This window comes from Rhinolophus ferrumequinum, chromosome 10, assembly GCF_004115265.2.
Source record: "Rhinolophus ferrumequinum isolate MPI-CBG mRhiFer1 chromosome 10, mRhiFer1_v1.p, whole genome shotgun sequence".
NCBI lineage: Eukaryota > Metazoa > Chordata > Mammalia > Chiroptera > Rhinolophidae > Rhinolophus > Rhinolophus ferrumequinum.
In genome coordinates, this window is record NC_046293.1 from 67,145,778 (window position 1) to 67,173,070 (window position 27,293).

Below are 27,293 nucleotides of genomic sequence, written 5' to 3' on the forward strand. Positions count from 1 at the left end.
TATACTATAGTAAAATAGGACCAGGTCTCATATTAACGTTTGCTCCAAAAGACGCATTAGAGCTGATTGTCTGGCTAGGTCTTATTTTCGGGGAAACACGGTACATGAAATGTGGCCAGTTACCTGACGGAGTAAATTTTAATTAATTTAAATTTGAAAAGCAACATATAGCTATTGACAACTGTGTTAGAGGAGATGTAGATGTAGTGTCATAGGTGAATGTATTTAATTATTATAGATATTTAAAGGTGTCAACAATTGAACATAAAAATTTAAATAGCCTAAATTCAAATTTTCATGTGGGGAATAAGAGGTCTTTAAAAACCTGCGGCAGCAGCAATTTCTTCATCAGTGCTTGTCTCTGAACAACCAATCAAAGACAGATTATATGACAGAATGTCCTGGAATAGCTGTTTTCGGCTAAGCGTATAGTCTTGTGTATGCTGCCTAAAATAAAATGACAACACAGAAAAGATAATCATGTACATATCAAAGCTAAATAACCAAGATTGTCTTTTAAATTATAAAATGTTCACAAATTAAAACTACTCACCACTGACAATCGTCATCATTACATGTTCCTGTTAAATCAAAACGGCAGAAACAGTGATCCGGTTCAATCATATTGCTGAATGATACTGAGCTTAGCGGAAGTTTTTCCTTGGTTCGATAGTATGGACTAAATCTAAAGAGAAGAGAGGTAGACATATAATGCTCCATAAACATTCCTCAAAAAAACTAAGAAAATTTTCATTTTTCCTTCTCAATTTCTATACTTTGAAGACATTATTTATCTAATCACTTAATACCAAAATTAATTCTAGAAAACCAGAATATCAAGTGATAGGGACTAACTATTTTATTCCCAGAACATAAAAGATCAGAAATAGAAAACAAAAAACCCTGTATTTTAATAGGGTTTTCCCACCACATAATAAAATGCTACATGACATTGTATTTCTTACACATATTACCAGCCGACAAAAAACTAGGCAAAAAGTCTATACTACCTATTGGGTGCTTTGTAATTTTGTAATTAAAATCATACCCATTTAACAGTCTTACAACGTCTTCAAGTCTAAAAAAGACAACTTCCCCAAAACTTAATCATCTGAGAATATCTAAACCAATTTTATGAAATCTGGCCAATGCATTTCTTAGATTAACAGTAAAATTAAAAAAACAAAAATTAAAAATTCTCGTAAGACTCCAGTTAGTTTTCCTAAAATCCCTAACACAGAGTCATCTAGAATTCTCCACAATTCCACTAGTAGCTAGAAATTAGAATTTGATAAGAATTAATAGACCCAATGTGCACTAAATCTTACTTCCTGATACAGTTTTTGTCTGACCACAAGTCTCTTAATTTTTATTTTCCCTAAAAGGATCAGTTCATTTTTCAGTGACCATGATTCAATTTTTTTTTCATTTTCATCAAGTATTCGAGGTTAAGATATTAAAAACAGGAGCAATCCTGAAACTCAAGCTCATTGAATCTTCCTTTTATACCTGTAGGACTTAAAAACTAGTAGAGGACTGTGGTAGGGTCTAAAGGGACATGGTTTCACTTCTGTTGTTTTACTCTGTGTTGTCAAGAAATCTACATCCACAGAAATCTCCTGCAAAAGAAAAACAATAATTACAAAAGACAAATAAGACTAGGGTAATTTCTGTATTTTATAAAGAATATGAAATGTTCAGTTACCTGACCATGCAAAACCTTTTCTGTAATGCCTGTAGTGTTTTTTAAAATCAGTTGTTTTAAACTGTCAGCTTTTGAATATAATTTTTGCAATTCACCAATTTTTAACCCTAGGAAAAGTTCTGGTTTTTCTACTGTACTCTTAGCAGGTTTGTTTAGACATTCTTTGTTAGGTGTATCAGTGTGCTTAAGGTTAGGTTTAGTAAAAGAATTGGATTCTAAGAAGGATCTTCTTCGTTCTCTGTTTGAACCAGACAAAATCTCATCATCAACATCATTTTCCTCAGTGTCCAGACTTAATTTATCTTGCGTCAGATCGTGAAGTGAGGGTTGAGGTAAAGAAAATTCAGGTTCCTCTTCTACAACTGGAGCAATATTTTGTTGTTCTTTTGCTTTAAGGGCCCGAGCTTCTTTTAGTTTCTGAATTTTCAGGGCATATTCATATTCTAGCTTTTGTAACCGTCTTTTTTCCATAGCAATTAGTTCTGCTGAATGCTTTCTTGGACTTGATACTGGAGAATTGTCCAATCTCATCATTTTGTTTGGCTGGGGGAGAAAAATATTTTATATTGCTATGATTTTATAAACAATTTTTGGTAAGTAATTGTTCTACCCCTATAATATAATGCCAACATTATAAAACTAAATCAATAATGAGACTAAAACAGTTTTACAAGTCTCCAACAGTTTTGCTAGTTAAACCTATGATCTATGAAAAACCAAGAAAAAAACAAAACAAAAAAACAAGGTTCCAAAATGTGGGTATCATTTGAAAACAAAGTTTTAATCTTATTCTCTTTGAATATGCAAGAAAAAACTTGAGTTATTTTATACATCTCTTACATTCAAAAGTATCATACAAATCTTCTCATTTCCAAAAATATTTCTATGAACAACTTACTCCAAGGCGATCTTGTTCCAGTTTACGTTTTCCTATTTCTTTACTAGCCACTGCCTTTGCCCGAGCAAGCTCTTCTCCATACTTTAGAGTTAAAGCTTTCTTAATTGTAACACGTTGTTGCACTTTCTGAATCTGAAAATATAAAATAACTCTGAAAATGTAAATATAAACCTTAGGAAAGGAGATTTCTTCTTAAACACAGCAGCTTTAAGGTATTCAACTGAAAATAAAAATATTCCCATATTATATTTCAATGTAGAACAATATATAGGTTATACATTTTGATTGCTTTTGTTTATGCCTTTGTTTTATTAAAATCTGGCCCATAAAATGTGTAGTAAACATGAGACTACAATATTTTAATTTAAAAAAAGAACATTACTGGGGCTGGCCGGTTAGCTCAGTTGCTTAGAGCATGGTGCTGGTAGCACCAATGTTGCTGGTTCAATTCCCGCATGGGCCACTGTGAACTGTGCCCTCCTTAAAAATAAATAAATAAATAAATTTTAAAAATTAAAAAAGAACATTACTTGTTCCTGAAGCTTCTTCAAAAACATTCTGTTGACACTGAGAATTTTCTCTGTTGCTTGAAGTTGTTCTGTAAGTTTTATAATCTTTGCTTCAGCATTTCGAACAGATTCTTTCTTCTTTGCTTCTTGCTGTACTAGATTCTTTAAAACAGATTCATCTTTCATCAAAAGAATCCTAATTGAAAAATAAAACCCCCATTAATGTTTTCCTAGACTAGTGGACTAACAGCATCAGATTAAAAACTTACAAAGCAGTAGCTCATTTTTAAAAATATATTTATGACATCCAGGTGAGAATTGAAAATATTTTCATATTCATCAATCACACAGGTATTCAAATAGACATTGATACATTTATAAAACTATGGGTCCGATCTTTTATTTTTTTAAATAATTTAAATCTGAGTAATGTAACTTACATTTGAAAAGCTATTAATAATAAATGCTTAATATTGGCTGAATCTCACCCTGTAAGACCCTGAAAAATGAGGACTTACGGCAGAAAATTGCTATGTTTAGCTTTATATATGATACTAATAAACATATATATAGACCTCTAATAAGCATAATTAAGCACATTTAATTAACTTAAAAATCTCTAATTCGTTTTATTTAAAGCAAAACAAGAAAGGAGAAAAGGAAATCTAATTTTTAAACAATATACAGATGTAAAGTTTGGAACTGAGAAGTACAATAGGACAAAATAAATTTATGGATGCAGATTTTCTTCTTTTCAACTACTAAATATTATGGTTAAAAAGAAATGAAGCATCTTTCCCAGAAAGATACCATTTTTCAACAATCACAACTGACATCTAGAAATTCTCGAATCATAAAGACAGAGAATACGTGATATAAAGGATAGGGAGTAGAAAAAGAATTTTTTAAAACCTATTCATTTAAGTTATTAATGAAACCTAAATAAATTTATCTTAATCTCTTATTTTTCAAACAAACACAATCCCACTTTGGAAATCCATGGTCACCACAATATTTCATGTATAAAACAGATATTTCAGATTTCTAATATCAAGATGCGTCTTAACATTATCGCATATCTTAGTTTAGCTAGCAGCATGTTTTCTTTCTCAGTAATGCATAAAATGGCACTTTTTAGAGTTTATGAAATGTGGAACTACAAAGACAAATATTCAAAATTCACATTTATGAAGACTTTTTGAATAATTTTATTTTGTTCAGAATAATCTCCAATGTCTTCTTCGTAAACAGACAACAGAGCATACTTTTATATACTTAATATAAAACCTTAAAGTCACTATCTCCTGAAGATATCTGTCACCTTATAAAACACTCCAAATTATATTTTCTTATGATTTAAAAAAATAAAGAGTACCAACGTGACTTTAATGTTAGAAATGAGGCTAATTTCCACCTTTTTTCTTTAACTATGAATGCGTAAACTTTTGAAGCTTATTTTAAAAACCTTTAAATTGTTTATATATTATAGTTAATGATTTTTCAACATCAAGAGTTAATGCATCACTGTAGTTAGTTTTTTTTTTCACTACCAAGATTTAAAGTTTAAGAGTTTTAGTCAGTTACTAAAAACAGAACATGGAAAGTCTTACCATCTTTGCACAGAAACTCCCCCTTACATTTGTAAACCTAAAAGGGGAGTAGCTGAATAAAGCTCAAACATGTTGATGTTAAATAAAACCATTTTGCTCTTCATCAATTAATGATTTCAGGGTGTCTGGAGTGAAAAAAATGTATGTCCATAATATGATGCAATTATTTCTATCAAATATATATGCTAATGGACCTCATCACAAGAAAAAAATTTGTAATTATGTATGGGGACAGATGTTAAATAGACTTATTGTGGTGACCCATTTTGCAATACATACAAACACCAAATCATTATGTTGTACAATTAAAACTAAAGGTACGTATCAATTATACGCCAACAAAATAACCCCCCCAAAATATGCTAATGAATTCAAATAAATTCTATCATTCAACATGTTCATCTTGTGAGGTTTGACACGTGTTCTCAAAATTTTGAAACACCATTTGAACAACACAGTAATTTCACAAAACATGCAAGAAGTGTATGATCAAAACTATATTCACACTTCATAGTAACACCATATTTGACCATGTGTCTTGCTGAGTAATAACTATTTCCAACGATCAAGTCCACCTTTAACAATAAAAATACGCCTTCGAAGAAGGTATTTCAAAAATCATGCCAGAAGTTTTAAAGAAAATTCCAAATAAAGAGTTTTATAAATGTTTTTAGCAACAAGCCATGTATAAATCTGAAGAGGAAAACTCCTTTGAAGTCTTGCTATTTTTATGTAAACGTTAATACTATTACTTTATGTAAATGTATAATTCAACAAAATGACAGCCTTATACAGTTCTACCAAGTATAAAAGAATTTGTAATCATATAGTGTACTTAGTATCAACATACACAAAAATATATCCCTCTAATATAGGAACATTATATCATGCAGTATTCAATCAGATAATGAGGCTCACCTATGTTTTTTAAGTTTTGCTTCTGCATCTGTAACCTGCTTAGTAACCATTGCTATTCTGCTAATTCCATCAATTTCCACATCAGAGCTTGCTGGGGATGATGAGCTTGTCTTCAGCTGATCTGATTTAATCAAACGTTGTTTCTCCCGACTAAAATAATCAATAAAGATAGAATAATTGTATGAAAGGATAAAGTGAAAATTATTTTTCTTCGAAGATGTATTCTATTTCATAACAAAGTAAAAATAGTAATCATACTGACTAATAATGATGATAACCAATATGCACGAACCAAGTTGGCACTTAAAGTCGATAGTAGCAGCTTTTGTCTTTTTCTAAGCTGCTTTGATCTCAGTGCATCACTGAACTGAAGTGTATAGGTGATCATCTGACTACCTCTCTTGTGTGAGTTTCAAAACTATTAACTCTGCATCTTGGATAAAAATTGTTATTCATTTCCCAATGCCAATAAACTGCACACAGACTTAAGTACGAAGACAGTAGATACCTTTAAAGCTAATGACATAAAATACCACTTACTTGGCAATCTCTTCCTTTAACAATCTATATTCAATCTTCTTTTCTTCAGGCAAAGCTTCAGGTGTTCGCATGGGATCATTTTCCTTTTCAGATTTTGGAGGTATTTTTGGTTTTGAAGCTTGCTAGAAAACAGTTGAAGTCAACAAGATCAACAGTTTTCAATAATCCCACACTAAGATGTATATTTTACATTGTAACACCGTGCACATTTATATTATTTAGAAATAACTGAATATCTTCATCATTATTTTCTACTCTTTTTTAAATTAAATTTATTGGGGTAACTGGTTAATAACATTTATTAATTTTAATAACATTTATTAATTTTTACAGGTATACAACACTGTAATTCGACATCTATGTACTCTACTGCATGCTCACCAGCCCAAGTCTAGTTTCCTTCCGTTACCATATATTTGACCCCCTTTACTCACTTCACCCTCCCTGGCTGGCTGTTAACCACCAAATTAATTGTACAGTCCACTAAGTAGTCAAGACGTACAGTTTGAAAATAATTGAACTAAATCATATCTAAACAACTGTTACAATAGACATAGAAATAAAAGTTGCACTTATATCATACACTATGATAAAAACTGTTTTCTGGTAATGTAACACAATTTCAAAACGATAAATTTCCTATACAGAAGAATTACCCACTATTTTAAAAAAGGGACTAATCAATCACAAACAAAAGCAAAGGGGGGTAACAGCTATATGTATCTAAATTTATACGTGCTTCATTATATAAAGTCCTAATAATACAAATATTTAAAATATTTCCACAGTTTAATCTATTAAAAATCAATACCTCTAAGGTCTAATTTTCAGAAAAACTTTAATGATTGTCAATAAATCACCTTTCTATCTTTCATTACTGCACTTACCTCAGCAGTTCGTCTTGCTTCTTTAATCATGGACTCCAATCCACCAAAAACACTATTTGTTGACTTGGAAGCCTCTCCATCAGATTCACTGTCATCTGAATCATTCAGTGTTACAACCACCGATTTATGCTTTGGAAGCTGCAAAGACAATATATTTGTTACTCTTACTGACAAAAGTATCTCTATTGTTTTCTTGGCTCTACCAACGATAATTAGCTTCATGGCCTTGAACAAGTCACTTAACTTCTTTGAATTTCAATCCATAAAAATAATGGGCTCCAAGAAGACAGTCTATGGCTGCTTCTGGTTACATTGCACAGTCACTTTGTCCCACTCCACCAATACTGGCTATACGCTAAAAATTTAATATTCTATGTTCTTAATCTTTAAAGACACTACTATGATCACCTTCTTCATTAAGTTTTACTTTCATTATGGTTTTTTGGAGAAAATAAGTTTTATTTTTAATTAGAAATAAGTTTTATTTTCTCCAAAAAACCTTAATGTCATTTAAATTAACTCTTTTACAATTAAGGAAAAAAAAATAATTCTACATAATTATTTTAAAAACTTTCTGGCTTTTGCAGTTACATACAAAGGGTACATGGCCAAAGTTGGCTTACCTAACAGAGGCAAGATTTCAACTTGGCTTTGCCCCATTTATTTTGCTTTGAAGCCAGTAGAAAACAAGGTAGAAAGAAATTGTCATTTCAATTTCTTTAATAAACATCTTAAATTCTTAAACTACAGTACAGGCATTAATTAGAAAAATATGAGCAAAGTATAAAGAAAGATGTGAGAAATAAAAAATATGCAATTTGCTAAAATTAACTCCAGGACAGAAAATCCGAATGGACCAATTCATATAGAAAAAAAATTGAGGAAATACCACTCTGATGAAAATAATACTTCCCCAAAAACATTATCATAAACTACCGTTTTTCTAGTAAAGAAGTTGCTCCCACATCACTATTAATAAATAAAAATAAATAAATTTGTATTTATATATGAATATATGTTGTGTCTATAAATAAACTAGGAGGTGTGGAACAAGACAGTGAAACTGCATACAAATTTCTCACAAGCTGTTTACCAGTAGGATTGTATATTTGTTTGTTTTTACCGAGATCACAGTTCGTGGAAGACGAGGTCCTCTGTGAAACTTTGGATTCTGTATCCTAGGTTGAGATACTGTATTAATACTGACTATTGATAAATTGCTTCTTGGCACAGACTGTGAATTGTTCAGAACTGGAGGTGAAGGTGGGTCACTATTACTAGATGTTTCCTAAATAAGGAAGAGAAAGACAGGAAACATTTTTAAATAAAAATACATTTCTGTCATCTTTAAATATGTTGAGCAAATTACTATCACTCGTATGCCCCCTTTACTGTAATAAAAGCTCAATGAATTCCAATAAGCAGAAAGCAGTAGGGCTACCTAAAACTAAGCTCTGGAGCACCACCTAGAGGTTCGGGCACCTAAATTACCTCTGGCTTAAAAGCTCTTTTATTGGCTAGAGATTTAAGTAGCTCTTCTCGAAGCAGCATTTCTTCCTCCTCTTCCTCGTCCGCAAAAGGTGGTTTTGGAGGCTGCTCTGGATCTTCAGGTGGGAGAGGTGGTAAAGGTGGTACAGGAGGTAGAGGTTCAAGAGAAACACACAAGCCTTCCACAAAAGGCTGGCTCAAAGGTGGCAAAGACTAGTTATTTTTAAAAAAGAAGAAATAGTAATTACAATGCAAATTTTACCAATTCCAAAAATTTATCTCCGGAGCAACATTAAATTAGAAAATGGTCAACTTTAGGTTATTATTTTAGCTGTAAACATAAGTGAATTAAATATACTGTAAATCTCAAAACTATCCTAGAATTCAATATTCAGCCATGAAAAAACTGTAATTTTCACAATAAAAATAAAGTCAACAAAATTTGAAACATTGATGAACTTCAAGGTAATTATACAAACTTCTCTACTGCTGTTCTTATCTTCATTTAGCAATCTAAAAGATACAGAAATCAAATTTTACAGGGTCTATCCCTCTAGCTGACTACCTGAAAATAACTAGAGAGATTGAAAAACCAAGAACTTGATATTTAAGTAAAAATCTAAACTTAGAAACCAAAGGGATTCTGGAAATACATGGTCCAGAGTAACTTAAGATGTAAGAGTCAAGAAGAATTACCACTATCCTCTTAAATCCTTGTGAAATGGCTCTTGGAGATTATGGATATAGAAAACAAATTTTATCCAAATTCCTGAGTTTATATATATTTTTGCTTCAAAAACCTTTCGGTACTACCACTGGCAAGTTCAAGGAAGAAGAAAAAAATGTTCTCTCTCACTCTCTGCTCTAATATCCCCCTCATCTTAAACTTCCTAGGAGAACACCTAGGAACTGTGAAATGGAAAGATTCCCTCTCACATATTGAGAAAGATCCTGTTGTGTCTCCAGGTTCTCTTAATCTAGAAACAGTTTTGACTTTGTGATTCTCCCACTTTCTTTGCTTTTGAAAAATATCTACCAAATGGACAGCCTGCCAAAAAATAATCAACTACTTATTCCATAGGTGTGTATTAATTTTGGTAAACAATTCTGAGTTTTTAAAGCTCTCTTCAAACCTAACCATTCGTTAATTTACATGCCAGTTTTTCAAAACATATTAGAAATGACACAAAACAACAAAATTTTCTTGGAAATAATATCAATTCTCACTTACAGAAACCTGAGGTGGTGGAGGCAAAGAAATAGATGGTGCTGAAGAAAAATACCCCAATGAACATTCAGAAAAGAATGGTGGTTGCACCGGTGAAGGAGCTGAAAAAAATTTTTTATAAGAGTTTAAAACAGAAATACTTCAACAGGAATGAATTAAATTTATATGTTTGAAGAAATACAAATGTACCTTGAGTGCAAATTAGACTTTCTTAATCTCTAATAAAATCTTTAACCTCCAAGAGACCACCTCCACCTACTTAAAATTGTTCTCATGTTATCATAAAGTCAGCCATCCAGTTAAGCTGACATTAATCCCTCAAAACTCTCCACTTTTTCTACTTTTCACCTAATGATAACAGAGAACGGAGCAGTTTTTCTTACAAACATACTTGTTAAGGAATAAAAAAAAATAATTCCTCAAAACCTGCCACAGTGCCTAAACCAAAGGAAAACAGTGACATGGTGACTCCATTCTTTCCTTCATGCGGAGCAAAGTGAAAAAATGGACTACTTAAGTTGTACAGAAAGCAACTAGGACTAGAAATGAAAAGAACTACCTACTGTATATAATCAATGAAGTGTACATTTTTTCACACTTTAGTAATTCTTAGTTATTGATGCATCTCAGTTAGATTGTTAGCATTTCTTCTTCTTTGGTAGCATATAAAAATACTTGTGCATTTTACCTTCAATGGTTTCTTAAGACTCAGCGAAATGTGGCAGATTCAAAGACTACTCTTGCTACTAATCACAATATAACCGTAGGAAAAACTAATGTTTCTTTGTCCCAGTTGTCTTAAAAGTCAATATGGATATTACCCATATGCCTTATGTAGGGTTGACTTGTGGCCCAAATGATACCATTTGAATATACAATGGCTTTTAGAAGATTTTACTTCTTAAAAATATAAATATCTGCAGTGAATATGGGAAGTTAAAATTTGACAAAGCTGAGCAGGGAATATATTCTCTGTATAATAAACTTTTTACAAAATTCTTTTAAAAGCATAGATCATAAAGTTATTTTATAGAAATACAATTAATAATATTGTCAAACTTGGGAACTACTATGAATCATCTCCAAGAACCTGGAAATAAGAAAATTAAAGATTGACCAAAGAGAGTTAAATTATGAAATCAAAACATAATTTCATGTAAGATTATCAAACATCAGTCTAAAAACAATAACCTGAGTATGAGCACTTTGGGTAAACATTACCCAAATCATACAGATTCTGCCTAGTTTCTAGTCTAGACACAGTAAAGTAGGATTCTAGTTTGATTTAATCTCACAATATGATCCTAGCGAGAAATATTCTGATCATATGGTCTTTAAAAAGTCCAGTTCTGGAATGTCAACTGCATTTGGTTGTCTGACTTAATCTTACGTGTTTTAGTTAATGAGAGAACAGGTATCTTACAGACAATAACCCCTGAATATGAACTCAAGCAAGTCTCTAACCCTCCAGGAAGAGGCACATTCTAGAATATGCAATCTAATTAAGGCACAGCCCTGACCAATTCTCACTGGCCTTTCCTGAGGTGCTATTAGTATCACTTTCCATCTCCAAATTCCTACAAAGTATCACCACTGGAAGGATGGAAGCCTAAAAGCAAGAAAGACCCTTTTGACTAAAATCCAAAAAATCTTGGATATAAAGATACTTAACAGATCAAAGGTTTATTCGTTTTGTGTTGTTTTTTTTAAGGCAGTGTTCTTATCTGCTTTTACAATCTTCACTTTTGGGATCAGATCATTAATAATAGTAGGTTCAAACACTGCCTTTTTTTAATGCTATCTAAAAGAAACACTTGGGCTCTTTCCGTCTCTGACTGCCGCAACAGGAGGAGCTGTCGCCACATCCGCGCATCTGCAATGGATGGTCATGCGCAACTGCTCCAGCTTCCTGATCAAAAGGAACAAGCAGACATACAGCATCGAGCCCAATAATCTGAAGGCCCGCAACTCCTTCCGTTACAACGGGCTGATTCACCGCTAGATGGTGAGCGTGGAGCCAGCAGCCGACGGCAAAGGTGTGGTGGTCATCATGAAGCGGAGATCCGGCCAGCGAAAGCCAGCCACCTCCTATGTGCGGACCACCATCAAGAACGCCCGGCCACCCTCAGCAGTATCCGGCACACAATCTGCAAGAACAAGTACGGCCCGGACCTGCGCATGGCCGCCATCCACAGAGTCAGCACCATCCTGCGCAGCCAGAAGCCGGTGACACTGAAGAGGAAGCGGGCTCGCTTCACCAAGAGCTCTTGAGCACCTCCCTCCCAAAGCAATAAAGCACAGTGTCAAAAATAAATAAATAAATAAATAAATAAATAAATAAATAAATAAATAAATAAATAAGAAACACTTGGAAATAAAGATTAATGTTACACATTTGAGGTTTGCTCTCAAAGTATTTACAACACCAAATAATTCCTATGGTTGAACAATCCACTAGCAAATCTCCCTTTCATTACATATTTCTTTCAAGGTTTTAGGCAGCTTCATGACCATTTTCTTTTCAATAATTATGAATATGCAAATGTTTTACATATTTTAGCTCATACCTGGAGAATTGGTTTCACTATCTGTATCCATAGCAACTTCTTCATAGTTATCATATTGATAAATGCCTCCTCCACTATCAGTAGGTTGCTTATCTAAAGATCGTCTCAGGTCAGGATCTGAAGACTAATTGACACAGGAGGTTTAGTTTCACAGCATTTTGTCTTAGTCTATTCTTAGGCTAGAAATTATAAAGCAATTAATAGTTATCTTCTAGGAAACAGTATCAAAAATCACGGTGATTCAGTTAGACCTGCCTATCACATTTGATTTGGGAAATTCAATGCACATGACAGATATGCTGTGGTTGACATTTTATAACTGTCAGGAACTGGAAGCTAGCAAGGACTATCTATCCAGATAAAATCTTCCACAGTTAGCTGAGCTACTCAATAATCAGCTCTTCCTCTATGAAGTAACTCCAAGATCATGAATACGTATAGCCTCTCTCTGTATAAAAAACTAGATGAATAAATTCAAGTGTTATGTCATCAAAACTACAGATTATTTCCAAAACATCCAGTTAACATTTTAGTTATGAACAAATTAATAGCTGAAAACTAGAAACTCTTCATGTGTCAATGTGTTTGTTTTTTGTTTGTTTTTTACTTCTTACAACGTTTCGCTCACAGAGATAGTTTATAACAAACTAAAAACTAGCAAACCAATAGAGATGAATATAAGAGTAATGTGTAAATACAATACTTTTCCCTAAAAAAAGATTCTATCAAAGTACTTTTTAGAAGTTCAAAGTATGATATACTTATAAATTCCCTGCTTAAGCAAACCTAACTCCCGACTCCCTAGAATTAAAGAGCTTACTCTTAATATCTCTCTATTCTTCATTAGTACACTCACAAGTGTAGTCTCAAAGTTCGTAATTCTGAAAATTATCATTGATAATAGCACTAGATCAATATTAAATCTCCAATATACTTCCTGACACCACCCATAAAAGATAATGAGTCATTAAGTCATAATCAATGACATATACATAGTGAAAGCTCACAAATGCTTGTTAACTAAGTAGCCAATGAACTTGCATTAAAATCATCTATACCGATTAATCATGACACACTTCTAACTATACTACTAAACAATAAAAAAAGAATGAAATTCTGCCCTTGTACTTAGTTTTGGGTAACAGACATTTTTAGAATAAGTCCTCCCTACAACTTAGTAATCGTACTTTCTTCTAAATAGAAAATGATGAAAAAGCAAAATGCAGGCTTTATTATGCATAATTTTAGTCTTTCTTTCATTTCTTCCATTTCTAATACCTATAAAAGACTAATTCTCAACTATAAACTACGCTTCCTTCTCCCCAAAACAGTTACTTATGTAACAAGCTCTATGAAACACAAGAACTTTATGCTTCTTAGTTGTCTGAATTTATGAAATTCAGTCACTTAAATTTGAGGAATGTTTTGATTTTACATTTTTGCACTCCTTACTTTACTTCGTGATCGCCTCTTTCCACCAACCAATTTCATGAATCGATTGTACTGCTCTTCCTGATTTGAAAGATCTCGAATTTTTCTGATTTCTTCTTCCCTTTTCCTTCTCTCTTCTTCTTCAGCTTGTTTCCGCAGATCCTCTTCTTTCTGTCGTTCCTGTTCTTTTTGTTGTTGTAGTTTCTTCCATGCCTTTGTTTGCTGCTTCCTCAATGCCTGTTTAGCTTTAAATGGAAAATATAGAATCAGTTATCTATTAAGAGTTAGAATTTTCTAGAGGATAAAAGAAAACAAGAGCTTTAAAATTATTTTCATTATCATGAAGTCATATACATAGCCATTGCTCAGTTCTGTTTACATAGGATTGCCCTCCCTCCATTCAGGGCCTTATAATTCCCCAAAAGCAAAACTTTCTGAATTAAAATCTGGACACTATACTGATACATGAAATCAATTAAAAGTATTTAACTGAATGATCACCTGTAGTGCTAACTTTTTTGGCCGAATGTGTTTTTGTACTGGTTTTAACTTTCTGCTGTACAGTTTTCGTCTTAGTCAACTTTTCTTTGCTTTCTTTCATCACCTGCTGTTCTTTTTGTTGCCATTTTTTACTTGCTGACTGAAGAGCCAAAAGACGAAGTTGTAGTTCAGATAGCTCCTCTTCATCTTCACCAAGTTTCTTTAAAAAAAGAAATAGTTGCAGTTTCTAAATTATTTGACTTTAAACATTTCACCAAATCAAAACTTTTATAAAGATCAGAATTTAAAGTTAGTTTTAAGGTAAATATTTAAATGGAAAATATAAGTAAGGAAACTACTTACCATAGCCCTAGACCCTAACTCAGTCCCTATAATACAAACAGAAGATCAATCTATGGAGGGTGACTGTGTATACACATATGTGTAGGGTTGGAGGGGAAGGGCACAAATGATAGAAAAAGATGATGCAAAAAAATGAAAGTTAAGGGTTAGAGATTAGCATTTAACTGGGCTTCCCAAACAAGAGTAAAAATCTGATGTCAGCGAATTCAAGGGAAAAAAAAAAAACAACCTAAGGAATGAAGAATAAAATGGTTATCACGTGATTTACTAGCCTGTACCAGGCAACTGATACACTTCAGTCAAGATTCAAACTTGCAAACTTTTAAAAATATGTATTTTATAATTCTATAGTGTTGAAGGAAAAAAATATGTAGAGATTTGCTTACATTTGAATATTACATGTTCTAAAGCTATAGATACTTATTTGAATATTTAAAATATTTTAAACACCCAAGACTTTTCTTCAGGGAAACTAAAACAGGAAGACAGATTAAGAGTGAACATTTGAAATTTTTTTTTCAATTGAAATAACTTAAATTTTTCACTCTACCTTTTTTGAGATAATTTTTAAAATTAGTCTATTCTCTACATTTTAGCTAAAATATAATTGAAAATGTCAGGCAACCTAAGCAAAGGTACTGAATTGGAGAACATGGATTTGCAGGGGAGGAAATCAGGGGTCCAGTCTTTTGGCGTCACTTCTCCTTGAAGTTAAACACAAAATTATGTTTTTTCCTTTATGTGTTATGTATGGAAGGAAAGAAGGAAATCAAAAGAATCTAAGACTCAAAAAAAGGTTAAAGCCCATTTATCTAATAACTTTTTCTTGCAGGTTAATTGTGATTACATTTTTCTAAAATCCAATTAAATTATTTAATTCTTAAACATAAAGAAAACAGTGGATCCTATAACCTACTGGTTTCACCTTAATATGAACTGTTATAAATCCCTCACTAAACTATCATCACATATTTTAGTACTTCAATTTACCCATATCAGGATATAGTTACCCTTTCCACTACAGGGAAATATATGTAACAAATAAGTTTAAAAATTATCATGATTCTTTTTTTATTCTGAGTCACTTAAACATACTGAATTCTAGTGCTTGGTACTGAAGTTCTAGAGCCATACTGTCCAATGTGGTAGTAATGAATCACATGTAGCTACTTAAACTGAAGTAAAAAATTTAGTTCCTCAGCCACACTAATCACATTTCAAGTGCTTAATACTCACATGTGGTTAATAGCTACCATATTGGAAAGTACAGATATGGAACATTTCCATTATTGTAGAAAATTCTATTGGATTTTGGACAGTGCTGATCTAGAGAGTTTAAAATAAAGCTATCATCACTGTTCAATTGAGACTTAAGTCTTTGATTACTTTTTGCAATTATTCCTTTTGAAATGAAAGAAAACACTGATTCTGTCACGCAACTTTATGCTTCTTAAAGCAGCTACATGATCAGTAAGAAGAGCACTGAACCTCACTCAACAACTTGCTCTGACAATTAAGTCATATGTAACTTCAGGCAAATCACTTAACCTACCCATATGAATCTTACCTTATCAATAAAACATGTCAACTTAGTTTATGGAGTTATTTTGAGGACATTAAAAAACATATACACATATAGATGCATGTATGTGCATGTGCATCTGTCATATTATCATCCTTAAATTCAGGACCATCTCTTTCCTAAAGACCCTAGATTCTGCCTCATTATAATTTACTCATAGAAACTAACTGAAATCTTAATGGAATAAATTGCAGCTATTTCAGATCTCTAATTCAACAAAGAAAAGGCTTGGGTTATTAAGTGCCTATTAAATGTCAAACACAGTACTTGATGCTTCTGTATTTTATCCTGCTGAACCTCACAACAACCCAGAGAACAGATGATATTAAACTTGTTTTGTAAAGAAGAAAAACAGAGGCAAGCTTACACATGATCAGTCAGCTAAGAGGAGGAGCTAGACCTGATCAAGGTCTAACTCCAAAGCTTTCCCACAAGGGATAATCACGCCAAAATTTAAAAAGAGTGTATCTGAATGAAAATTAAAAGTTTCAAAAAGAAACAAAAAGATTATCTATGGATACATGTAACACTTCAATTAAACACAATTTAACTGATCCCAGAAAAATACTCCAAGACATCTCTCCAGATTTTCTTATGTTTAAGGCTTATGTCCAAATATAGGTAAAACAGTATGAACGAAAATTAGTGGAAAAGCAAGACAGAATTTCCCTTTCAAAAGAACACAAGAATCAGTCTTACAGTGATATTCGATACTACAAAATATCTTACCTTTTCAGATAGAATATCTGAGGCACTAATTCTTCTTGTTAAATTTTGTTCTTTATCTTCTAATCCTTTAAAAATGAAAACAGCATACTTTGAATACTCTAAAGATAGCTACAACCAATTTAAAACAAAATGCTACATAATGTTTAATATTATTTTAAAGGGTCTCATTTTCTAGTCTCTAAAGCAAAAGAACGCTGTTAGAGAAAATGAAAATTTAACCAAACTTCTCATATGAGCCCCATTTCTAAAAGTTACAAGGCAAAATGACTCAAAATATTAAATTAAAAACTCATTTTGATAAAATGACTTCTGAACTAAAAATAATTATTTCAAATAAGAACAGAATTTATAGACTGGACAAGCAAAGCTTCATTACCAAATAGATAACACACATTGATAGAATATAATGATCACTAATTCAAACTAAATAAAATGAATTTAACATTTATAATTTTTAATTGGATTTCTGCATTAAAGAAATGGCCCTCTACTGATCTAGAAAAAAAATCAGCAGAAGTATCAGCAAAATTAAATCCATCTACACATTTTCCCAGAATTCTAGCCTTGGGCGCCAACTTCTGATGAAGTTATTTATAAAATCTCATTTATATATTATTTAATCTATGACAGCTCTACAAATCACATAATAAAGTTACAGTACATTTACAAGAGTATTTAGATACACTTTTGTAGCTAAAACAGATGAATTTAAAAACTAAGAGAGTGTTTCCTCAAGATGACACATCTGAAGTCTAAGTTCCAAGTCTAGTTTCTTTTTCCCCATTAACAATATCTGTCAGTGTTCCAAACATCCTAATTTGATTGTTCAAGGTCTACTGGTAAAAGAACAGGTGACTTATTTGATAACTAGAAAATGACTAACCAAGTACCCTAGACAAAGTAAATAGAAGGCAAACACCAAATTTTGAATTAGATAAATGCGAATTTGTTGATATCTGAGAAAATAATCTGAGCCTGACACAAAGTTTCATGCTTGTGTGCAACTTGTCTCCGAGAGAATGGAGAAAACTAACACCCAGGTGATCCAAGCCACATAGGAATACACAAACCCCACACTTTCAGCATCTTCCAACTACCTCAGTTCACTGTGTTATCAGCCACACCCACCCACCTCTGGTGTTACAGCTTACTGTCCAATTTCAGACATTCCTTGCTCCACCTCATAATTCATAAGCTGAAAATCCTCCACTTCCACAAGCACACTTTAGATCTTTTTCAAGGTAAAGTGACATTTATTACAGTATATCAAGCATTGGTTTTTTTAACCATTTCACGTGTGAAGCTGTGCTACCATTTTTATTAGGTTCCTATCTATGTTTCTGGTCACTGACAAAGTTTTTGAATGTTGTTTCCCTGACTCCATTTGCCCATAACCCCTGTAGTTTTTATTGTGCAATTTTGCAGTGTAGTAATTTTTTAGGAATGCACAAGTCACATTATAGCAAAACTGACCATACTTCAAAGAACACCATCATGATGACTATTAGACAAAAATGAACAAGGAAGAAAATAAGGACACAGACTTCCAATAATAGATGTAGAAAGCACTAAACTTTCCTCCGACATGAGAAGCCTATTGGTTGATGATGATCCCTCTTGTCTATAAAGTGTGGCTGCACCTCCCTTTAAGGCAGCACCGAGGCAAATACCCATTAAGCTAGCAGGTACCTTAAGGGCACAATGCTACCTTAAACACAAGCACAAACCATAAATTTCTGACTATAACTTTACGAAGATTATAAAAGGAGGTCATTGTTTAATTGACCAAATGTGTAGTTAGGCACTGTTCTACCCCTATCATGTCTCTCTAAAATAAAATAATTATTTTAATTCTTACTCAATACTTCCAAAATGAAAATTGTTCTTGTGCAATTAAACAGTACTTTAAAAATTATTGCATGGTATTTTAAACTGAGCTAGAGACAGTCATCAGGATATAGGTGTCAGTTAAAGCCATAATAATTGAAAACACCCCAGAAGAATGGAACAGTGAGGACATTAACAGTTAAGTTATAAAGAAAAAATTTTTTTTTAAAAAAGGAAAATCAGAAAGTTATAAGAAATTCCAGATGTGTACAGTATCACAGAAACGCCAAAATTTCAAGATTAGTGAGAAAAACATCACGAATATAGTAGATCTGTCTACTTCTTATAGAATCTTCTCAATATTGTGCCAGAGTGATCCCTTGAGAATATAAATCAAATTATGTCAGTCCTTTAGCTCAAGACCCTGTAAAAGCTTCCATTTCACTGAGAATGAAAACCAAAGTCCTTATAAGGCTCTACATGATCTCTCCCAACCTATCGTCTTTGACCTCTTCTCTCCCACTAATCATCCCTCACTACTCATTCCCCTCACTCTCTCTTTTTTAATGCCATAGGCCTCCCTGTTATTCCCCGAATAAGCCAGGCACCCTTCTGCCTTAGGGTCATTAGTCTAGTTCAGTGATTCTCAAACTTTAGCAGGTATTAGAATCAACAGGAGGGCTTGTTAAATACAGATTGCTGAGCCCCATTTCCAGAGTTTCCAACCAGCAGATAGATCTGGGGTAGGGCCCAATAGTCTGCATTTCTACCAAATTCCCAGGTAATGCTAGTCTCCAAGGACCAGTTAGAAAACCACTGCTTCTAGTTACTTCTTTGCCTAGAAATCTCTTCCCCCGGATACCCATTTGGCTGTTTCCTCACCATCTTCAAAGCCTTTGTTTAAATCTCACCTTCAAATCCAGGCCTCTCCTGATCACCCATTAATACTGCAACCTATACCGACTATCCCCATTCTACTTACCCTGCTATAGTTTCTCTCTTTCTGTAACTATTATTTACTGTTTCCCCTCTAAAATGCAAGCCCATGAAGGCATAAATAATTATCAATTTTTTTCACTGATATATTTCCAAGAGCTTGGAATCAAGTGCTCAATTAGTTTTTGAATGAATACATGAAATGAAAAAAATGAAAGATGAATTTTGCAATTAGGTCAAAGTAACCTTATATTTTACTAGGGGTGAAAAGCATACTGCTTTGGGTAAAGAGAGGGAATGGAGAGAGTTAACACAGACTAGCCTTTCCAGAAGTTTACTTGAAAAGACAGTAGTTAAAGGAGAATGTTGAATGGGGAGGAGGGAGTGCTTAAATTTTGGGATGAATATTGAAATATGTTTATAATAAGAACCCATTAAGAGAAAGTGGTTAAAGGTGAATCAAATAAACAGACACAACAAGGTCCCAGAGAGGGTGGGAGAAATCAAGAGCGAGGAATACAGATTAAAACAAAGTGGCCATACACAACGAGTCACCACTTCCAAAAAGTGAAGAAACTGAAGTGGAAATCAACATGGACATACGTTTATAGCTAGGAAGTGAGAAGTTGTAAATTGAATGAGATCACTTGAAATAGGAATCAAGCTCATATGCTGAGAATAAAGGTTGAGTAAAACCCTGAAAAATGATGGTGAAGGTTTAGAAGAGTTGTGAAGAGAAATGGAAAAAAAGCTGACCGACAATTAATGTAAAGGTTTAATAGAGCTGAGAGCCTTGCTGATGACTGGGGGAGAAAATGAATATGTAGAAACACTAATCAATGTAATTTATTGATTCAGATAATTTTAGCTTTTATTACATGATATTCTAAACTGAGCTAGAGACAGTCAATCCCTCTTCCATACTGCTGTCAATCGCTTTTCTAAAACAGATATCTGAGAGGCGGCAGGGTGGCTCAGTTGGCTAGAGCGTGAACTCTGAACAACAGGGTTGTCGGTTCAATGCCCACATGGGATGGTGAGCTGTGCCTCCTACAACTAAAGATTGAAAATGGCAACTGGACTTGGAGCAGGGACTTGGAGCTGAGCTGCGCCCTCCACAACTAGACTGAAGGACGACTTGGAGCTGATGGGCCCTGGAGAAACACACTGTTCTCACATTCCCCAATAAAATTTATAAAAAAATAAAACAGATAACTGATCACATCATTTTCCTGCCTACAAATATTTGATGGTCCCCCTGATGTTTAAAGAAAATCTAAATTCTTTAGCAAGAATTGCTAAAGAGTTGGATTACAAAAGGCCCTTTGTAATCCAATCTCAACCTATCCTTTTGTGAATTTATATCCAAATATTCTCAGAACCATACCATATAGCCCACATTGCACCCATAATCTCAACATCCTCTTCAAGTTCTCTGTGCCTTCATCTGCTCATTTGGTTTATTCTGACTTCTTAAGTGGAAAAGACTCATTTCAAACATTTCTATCACTATGAAAACTTCCTAAATACAGGTGGAGATATTTGGTCTTTCCTCTGTTACTGCAGGCTTTGATACAGAACTCTTTATTATACTCTATGATACTTGTGTGTCTTTTCTATCCCACCGGATTTTACTTTTCAAAACTGCCTGTCTGGGATCATGGTACTAAATTGAAGAGATAAAAAAAAATGTCCCTGAGAATGTGTAACTAAAATCAGTCACCACTCAGGTTTGCAACCAAATTTACACCACATGGATGGCCTTGAAAACTTCAAATATAAAGCGGTCCCAGAGCACAAGTCTACTCAGGTGCCTGGTAACAGCAAAAGCAAATCGTCTCTGGGAAATCCATCTTTGTCCCAGGATTCAAAAAATTTCCTCCAGGCCGGCACGGTGGCTCAGGTGGTAAGAGCTCCATGCTCCTAACTCCGAAGATTGCCAGTTCGATTCCCACCTGGGCCAGTTGGCTCTCAACCACAAGGTTGCCAGTTCAATTCCTCAAGTCCTGCAAGGGATGGTGGGCTGCACCCCCTGCAACTAGCAATGGCAACTGGACTTGGAGCTGAGCTGCGCCCTCCACAACTAAGACTGAAAGGACAACAACTTGAAGCTGAATAGCACCCTCCACAACTAAGATTGAAAGGACAACAACTTAACTTGGAAAAAAAGTCCTAGAAGTACACACTGTTCCCCAATAAAGTCCTGTTCCCCTTCCCCAATCAAATCTTTAAAAAAAAAAAAAAAATTTCCTCCAAAAAAATTCAAAGAAAAATGAGCACCTCACTTAAGAAACAAACAAAAATATCACTAAGTGTTCAAGAAAAGAAGGTATCCTAAACAACCATCAGAGATAGCAAAAATCAGACATCTGACCCACAAAGAACTCAAATTATTAGAAATTAGCAGGCAAAGGGGAGAAACAAAACAAACCTATGGTTAACATGTTTAAAGAAAGACAAATATGAAAAAAATAAGCAGAGAGAAGAAAACTAAAAAGAATGAGTTGAGTGATTTGAAAAACCAAAATAAAAATTAAATACTAAAATAAAAACTAACAGAAATTTAAAACTCAATAGGTGGGCTTAATGCTGATTAGACACAGCTATAGACAATCAGTGAACTGAAAGATTATACATCAGATGAAATTTCCCAGAATGTAGCAGTTAGAGATGGAAACTTAAGGGGAAGGAAGGGAAACGGAAGAGAAAATGAGATGATTCAACATAATGTACATCTATACAGTTTCAGGGAAGAAAAAAATGGGACAATATTTTTAAGAGATGACAGTTTTTCAGAATCAATGAAAACAAGCACAACACATTGCAAATTGGATAAATAAAAAGAAATCTATTAATACAATCAACACATCATAAACTACAGAATATCAAAGACAAAAACAACATCTTTAAAACACCCTCAGAAAGAAGACAGATTGTCTTCAAATTAGAAACTATTAAGACTGATAGCTGAGTTTTCAAAATTAGCAATGGAAGCCAGAAAATATCTTCAATATGTGATAATATAATTAACCTATCTAGAATTCTAAACCTAGGAAAATGATCGTTTAAAGAGGGCAAACAGAAATATATTTCCATCCAGCAAACACACACTAAAGGAAATTTTTTAAAATGTATTTTAAGTATAAGTAGCTCTAGACATAGAAGGAAGAGTGAGCGAAGAAAGTGTTAAATACCTACATGGGCAAAGCTAGGCAAATATTGGTCCTTGAATATCAGGGGAAGGGTAAAGACCTTGATTAACTTTACAGATTGGTAAGAATTCATGTTATAATTCCTAGAGGGACCAATATGAGAACAGAAACTTAGTACACAACTAGTAAAAGAAAAAAATTATACAAAAAGATAATCAAGAGATAAGAAGGAAAAAAGGAACAAAAGAAAATAAATCCAAACATCAGTAATCACGACAAAAATGTGAATGAACTATTGTTCTAGTTAAAAGACAAATATCGACAAACTAAATTACAAATTAAATCCAGCTCTATACTATGTACAAGTGACATTTGAAACATGAGGATAAAGAAAGACCAGAAAGATGGAAAACGATATGCAAGACATATATACTATCACGAGAAAGATGGTGTGGCCATTAATATAGACAAAATAGAGTTCTGACAAAAACATTACTAGAAATAAAGAAGGTCATTACACAATAATAAGAATAATGAGTCAATTCTCCAGCCTCAAAGCATTTAAAGCAAATATTGAAAACTACCATTAGAGTGGCATATTTTAACAAACCTCTCAATAATTGATCAAGCAGATCTAAAATGAAGGAAGATATTAACATAAAAAGCTTGATCTAACAATCCATAGGTTTCTTCCAAACACATGCAGAACAGTTCAAAAAATCGAACACATACTAAACAATAGAGAAAATCTATACAAATATAGACTGGTATCAAAAGACTGGTATCATATAGATCTCATTCTCTGACAACGTAACTGACTTAGAAGTCAGTAACAAAAAATACAGCTAGAAAATCAACATGTTTGTAAATTAAGAAACACACTTCCAAATAGCCTGCAGGTCAAAGAAAAACAAAAATTAGAAAGTAGTAAGAAATGAATTTTTTAAATTTACATATCACAAACTGAGATGCAGCTAAAGCAGAAATTTCATAGCGCAAAATGATCTTACTAGGAGACAGGCTGAAAACATTAATGAGTTTTAAAAGCTATGGACTTATTTCTGGGGAAATTAAAAATGGGGGATTCAATTTATAAATGCCACAGATAATTTAAAAAAGGTAAGAGAGTCTTAAGAATAATTTTTTATAAACTTTACAACTTATTGAAAATGGACACATTACTAGAAAAATATAGCTTACCTAAACTGCCTTAACCAGACATAGAAAGCATGAACAATTCGTAGTTTAAAACCTTACCAGAAAAAAATTCCATCCAGGCCCAGACTCTTTTACCAGCAAGATCTACCAAATATCCCAAGGAATGATTCCAATCTTGAACTATTCCAGAGAATAAAGAGGAAACCACTCCCCAACTCCCCAACTCATTTTGAACATCACAACCTTATAATAAACTTGGCAAGGAAAAAGGGAAAAAATTACAGGCTATGAACCCAGATGAAAAATTCTAAACAAAACATTAGCAAACCTTTATTTATGAAGGTTTTAAATTGGCCCAAACTGCAAGAACTCAAATATCTCTCAAGTGGGAAATGGATAAACTACTGTAGCATAGCCATACAATGGAACACTCAGCAATAAAAAAGAACTACTTATACAACCACATGGATGAAACCCAAATACACTATGCCGAGCGAAAGAAGCTAGAATCAAAAGGCAATGTACTATATGATTCCATTTACATGACATTCTGGAAAAGGAAAAAACCATAGGGACAGTAAAGAGATCAGTTGTTATCAGATAGGCTAAGGGTTGAGAAAGTGAAGGACCGCCTACAAAAAGGTACGGGGGAATTGGTGAGAGTTAATGGAATTGTTCCATATCTTAATTGTGGTGGCTGGCGATGGTTACCCAGCTGCCTGCTTTTGTCAAAACTCAAGGAATTACACATTTAAAAAGGGTAAGTTTTACTACCTTTATAAAGAGGAAAAGAAAAAAGTAAACCAAATCTACAATATATATGGTACAAATGATATATGAACTAGTTGGATTTATCCCAAGTGTACAAGGGTGGCTTAACACAACAAAATCAATTAATATCATCCATTACACTAACAAATTGAAGGAAAAAAATTAGATACATGCTCTTAATAACGAAGAAAAAACTGATAAACTTCAACATCCATTTCATGCTGGACATCTCAAACAAGCAATGGGGAAAGGGGAGTCCTCCTTTACCCAACACCTACAAAAACTTAATAAACATCATGTTTAGTGGTAAACATCAAAAGCATTTCCTTTAAGTTAGGAACTAAGGTGCCCACTATTACTTATGTTAAAAATTGTATTACAAGTTCTGACCAGCATGATGTAAAGCCGAAAAAGAAAGATTAGAATGAAACAAAGCATCATTATTCAATATGACTGTCGCTAAAGTACAAAAAGAATTCAGATAATTAGAATCATTTCAATGAAGCACGCTACCAAAGTAAGTAGTTACCCGTTTAGAGAAAGAAGAAATCTTATTACTAATTGAAACGTTTAATTCCATTACCTTGACTAGATTCAGTAGTGTCAGATTTCATGGAAAGCTGTTTTGTTCCATCTTTAACTTTTTTCAAACGGTTCTTATCTCCTGGTAAAGTCAATTTTTGCCTGAGTGGTTTTAATTCAAATGCCTGAAAAGTTTTGACCTGTGTTTTCTCCTCAGGAGCGACTTCTTTACTTGAGTCTTTTGTAATACTGACATTATCAGTGCTTGTTTGGTCCTCAAAGTTCAATGTTTTAGGATCTTCCTGCACATTCTCTTCTTTGCTACTCAAAGCTAGCTTTTCATCCTTATTGATGCACTCTAGTTCCAACTGTATTTGCTTATACTTCAAAAGTAAATCTTCAAAAGTTTCTTCTCCACAATTTTCACTTTTTGATGAATAATTTTGTTTCCTTGACGGAGATCTTCCAAAACTTTTGGCTGAACAGCATATTAAGGAAACCAGTTTCCAAAATTTTTCCAGTTAATTTAACAAAAACATTAAGTTATAGATGAATTGTTTCCTTTTGTTTTTCAAGAAAGATGAAGTGATATTTTTAAATTACTAAATTCCATTTAATATATGTGTTAATGCCCACTTTCATTATGTGCCCATATTTCAAATTTAACAAATATCCATATAAATAGTCCACTTACAAAATCACTAGTGTCAGTTATTACCCATAGTATCCACAGGTATTCCACCTAGTTAGGTTATAACATCCTTCCTTCTAGGTATCGGGAAAGCCCACAACGAGTTGGATGTTAAAGATTCCTTTCTGAAGGAAGAGGGGAGAAAGAGAATGGTTTGTCACAGATGTGGATAATTTTACACTTCAGATAATCAGGAGGAAACGTTTCTTCTTTCTAATCAGTTTCTTCTTCTCTCAAATTTAAAAAAAAAATAGAAATAAAAAATGAACACTGACAATAATCAAGACTAATTTATGAAAAGAAACATTTGCTTAAAAACCTAACAACATTCTTGGAGCTCATCAAGTATACTAACATCCATTATAATCACAACTAAGACAATAAAGGCAGTTATGTAATAAAAAAATAAAACCTTTATAGTGTTCAAAATGTATCTTCTAAGTTTCCTCTAAAGGATATCTAAACCAATTATTTTTGTTATTTTCTTCTCTAACATAGTGATATATAGAACATAACTTCTTTCTTGAAAACGGCTACAAAGTTCCAAACTACAATGCTCAAAGTAATTAGTACATATAAGAATCCTTACACCTTGCTTCTCCAGCCTAGAAATTAACAAAACTACTTTACGTGGTTTCAATGTCATTTATAGATATGAACTGGCTAGAATGTAACATTACAGTTCCCAAATATGTTTCTTCTCTGTTTAATAACTTACAGACAAGCAACCTGCAGAGATTTTTAACATCTCTAATCACCAATTCAAGAATGGGAATCACCACCAAATATTTTAGAAAGCGAATGAGCATTACAACTGAAAATCTTAATAGTTCTGTAGCAATAGCAATACTGTTCCAATAGTAGTTCTCTGATCTCTCCTTTTCAGAGCCAAGTTTCTTGAAAGAATACTAGTTTCTCATCACTCTTCAACCAAATGTAATCTGGCTTCTGCTGACTGAATTTATTCACCATGTTTGCAAACCTTATTTTTTACCTGACCTCGCTGTAGCATTGGACACTGTAAACTATTTCTCTCTTGGCTTCCATAACTACACTCTCCCCATGTTTCCCTGCCTTTTTTTTTCTGCTTTAAGTTTTCATGACATCTTTCTCTCCAACTCCTGCAATGGTGCTCTCCAGTGAACTCTACTTAGCCTCTTTCTCTTTTTGAGTGTTCTAATGCACTCCCAGTTTTACGTACTACAGAACAGATATTAACATCTATCTGGTTGCGGGGCAGCCAGATAGCTCAGTTGGTTAGAGTGTGAGCTATTAACAATAGGGTTGCCGGTTCAATTCCC

The 27,293-nt window shown here is 33.3% G+C and overlaps 1 protein-coding gene and 1 pseudogene across 1 annotated transcript in view; one reads left to right on the plus strand and one right to left on the minus strand.

Moving 5' to 3' along the window:
- The window catches only part of ZFC3H1 (zinc finger C3H1-type containing), a 49,682-nt gene that overhangs the window by 18,465 nt on the left and 3,924 nt on the right, over nucleotides 1-27,293 (minus strand). Inside the window, exons 2-18 of the mRNA XM_033116344.1 lie at nucleotides 25,363-25,779; nucleotides 16,936-17,000; nucleotides 14,283-14,481; nucleotides 13,803-14,026; nucleotides 12,351-12,474; nucleotides 9,787-9,884; nucleotides 8,559-8,768; nucleotides 8,191-8,355; nucleotides 7,068-7,205; nucleotides 6,181-6,302; nucleotides 5,641-5,790; nucleotides 3,134-3,308; nucleotides 2,604-2,735; nucleotides 1,706-2,248; nucleotides 1,510-1,619; nucleotides 554-685; nucleotides 326-447 (exon numbers count right to left, since the gene is read on the minus strand). Of these exons, the coding sequence (XP_032972235.1) occupies nucleotides 326-447; nucleotides 554-685; nucleotides 1,510-1,619; nucleotides 1,706-2,248; nucleotides 2,604-2,735; nucleotides 3,134-3,308; nucleotides 5,641-5,790; nucleotides 6,181-6,302; nucleotides 7,068-7,205; nucleotides 8,191-8,355; nucleotides 8,559-8,768; nucleotides 9,787-9,884; nucleotides 12,351-12,474; nucleotides 13,803-14,026; nucleotides 14,283-14,481; nucleotides 16,936-17,000; nucleotides 25,363-25,779 (3,126 nt within the window). The remainder of the gene's footprint in view (nucleotides 1-325; nucleotides 448-553; nucleotides 686-1,509; nucleotides 1,620-1,705; nucleotides 2,249-2,603; nucleotides 2,736-3,133; nucleotides 3,309-5,640; nucleotides 5,791-6,180; nucleotides 6,303-7,067; nucleotides 7,206-8,190; nucleotides 8,356-8,558; nucleotides 8,769-9,786; nucleotides 9,885-12,350; nucleotides 12,475-13,802; nucleotides 14,027-14,282; nucleotides 14,482-16,935; nucleotides 17,001-25,362; nucleotides 25,780-27,293) is intronic.
- LOC117028256 (60S ribosomal protein L28-like) lies at nucleotides 11,585-12,337 on the plus strand (annotated as a pseudogene).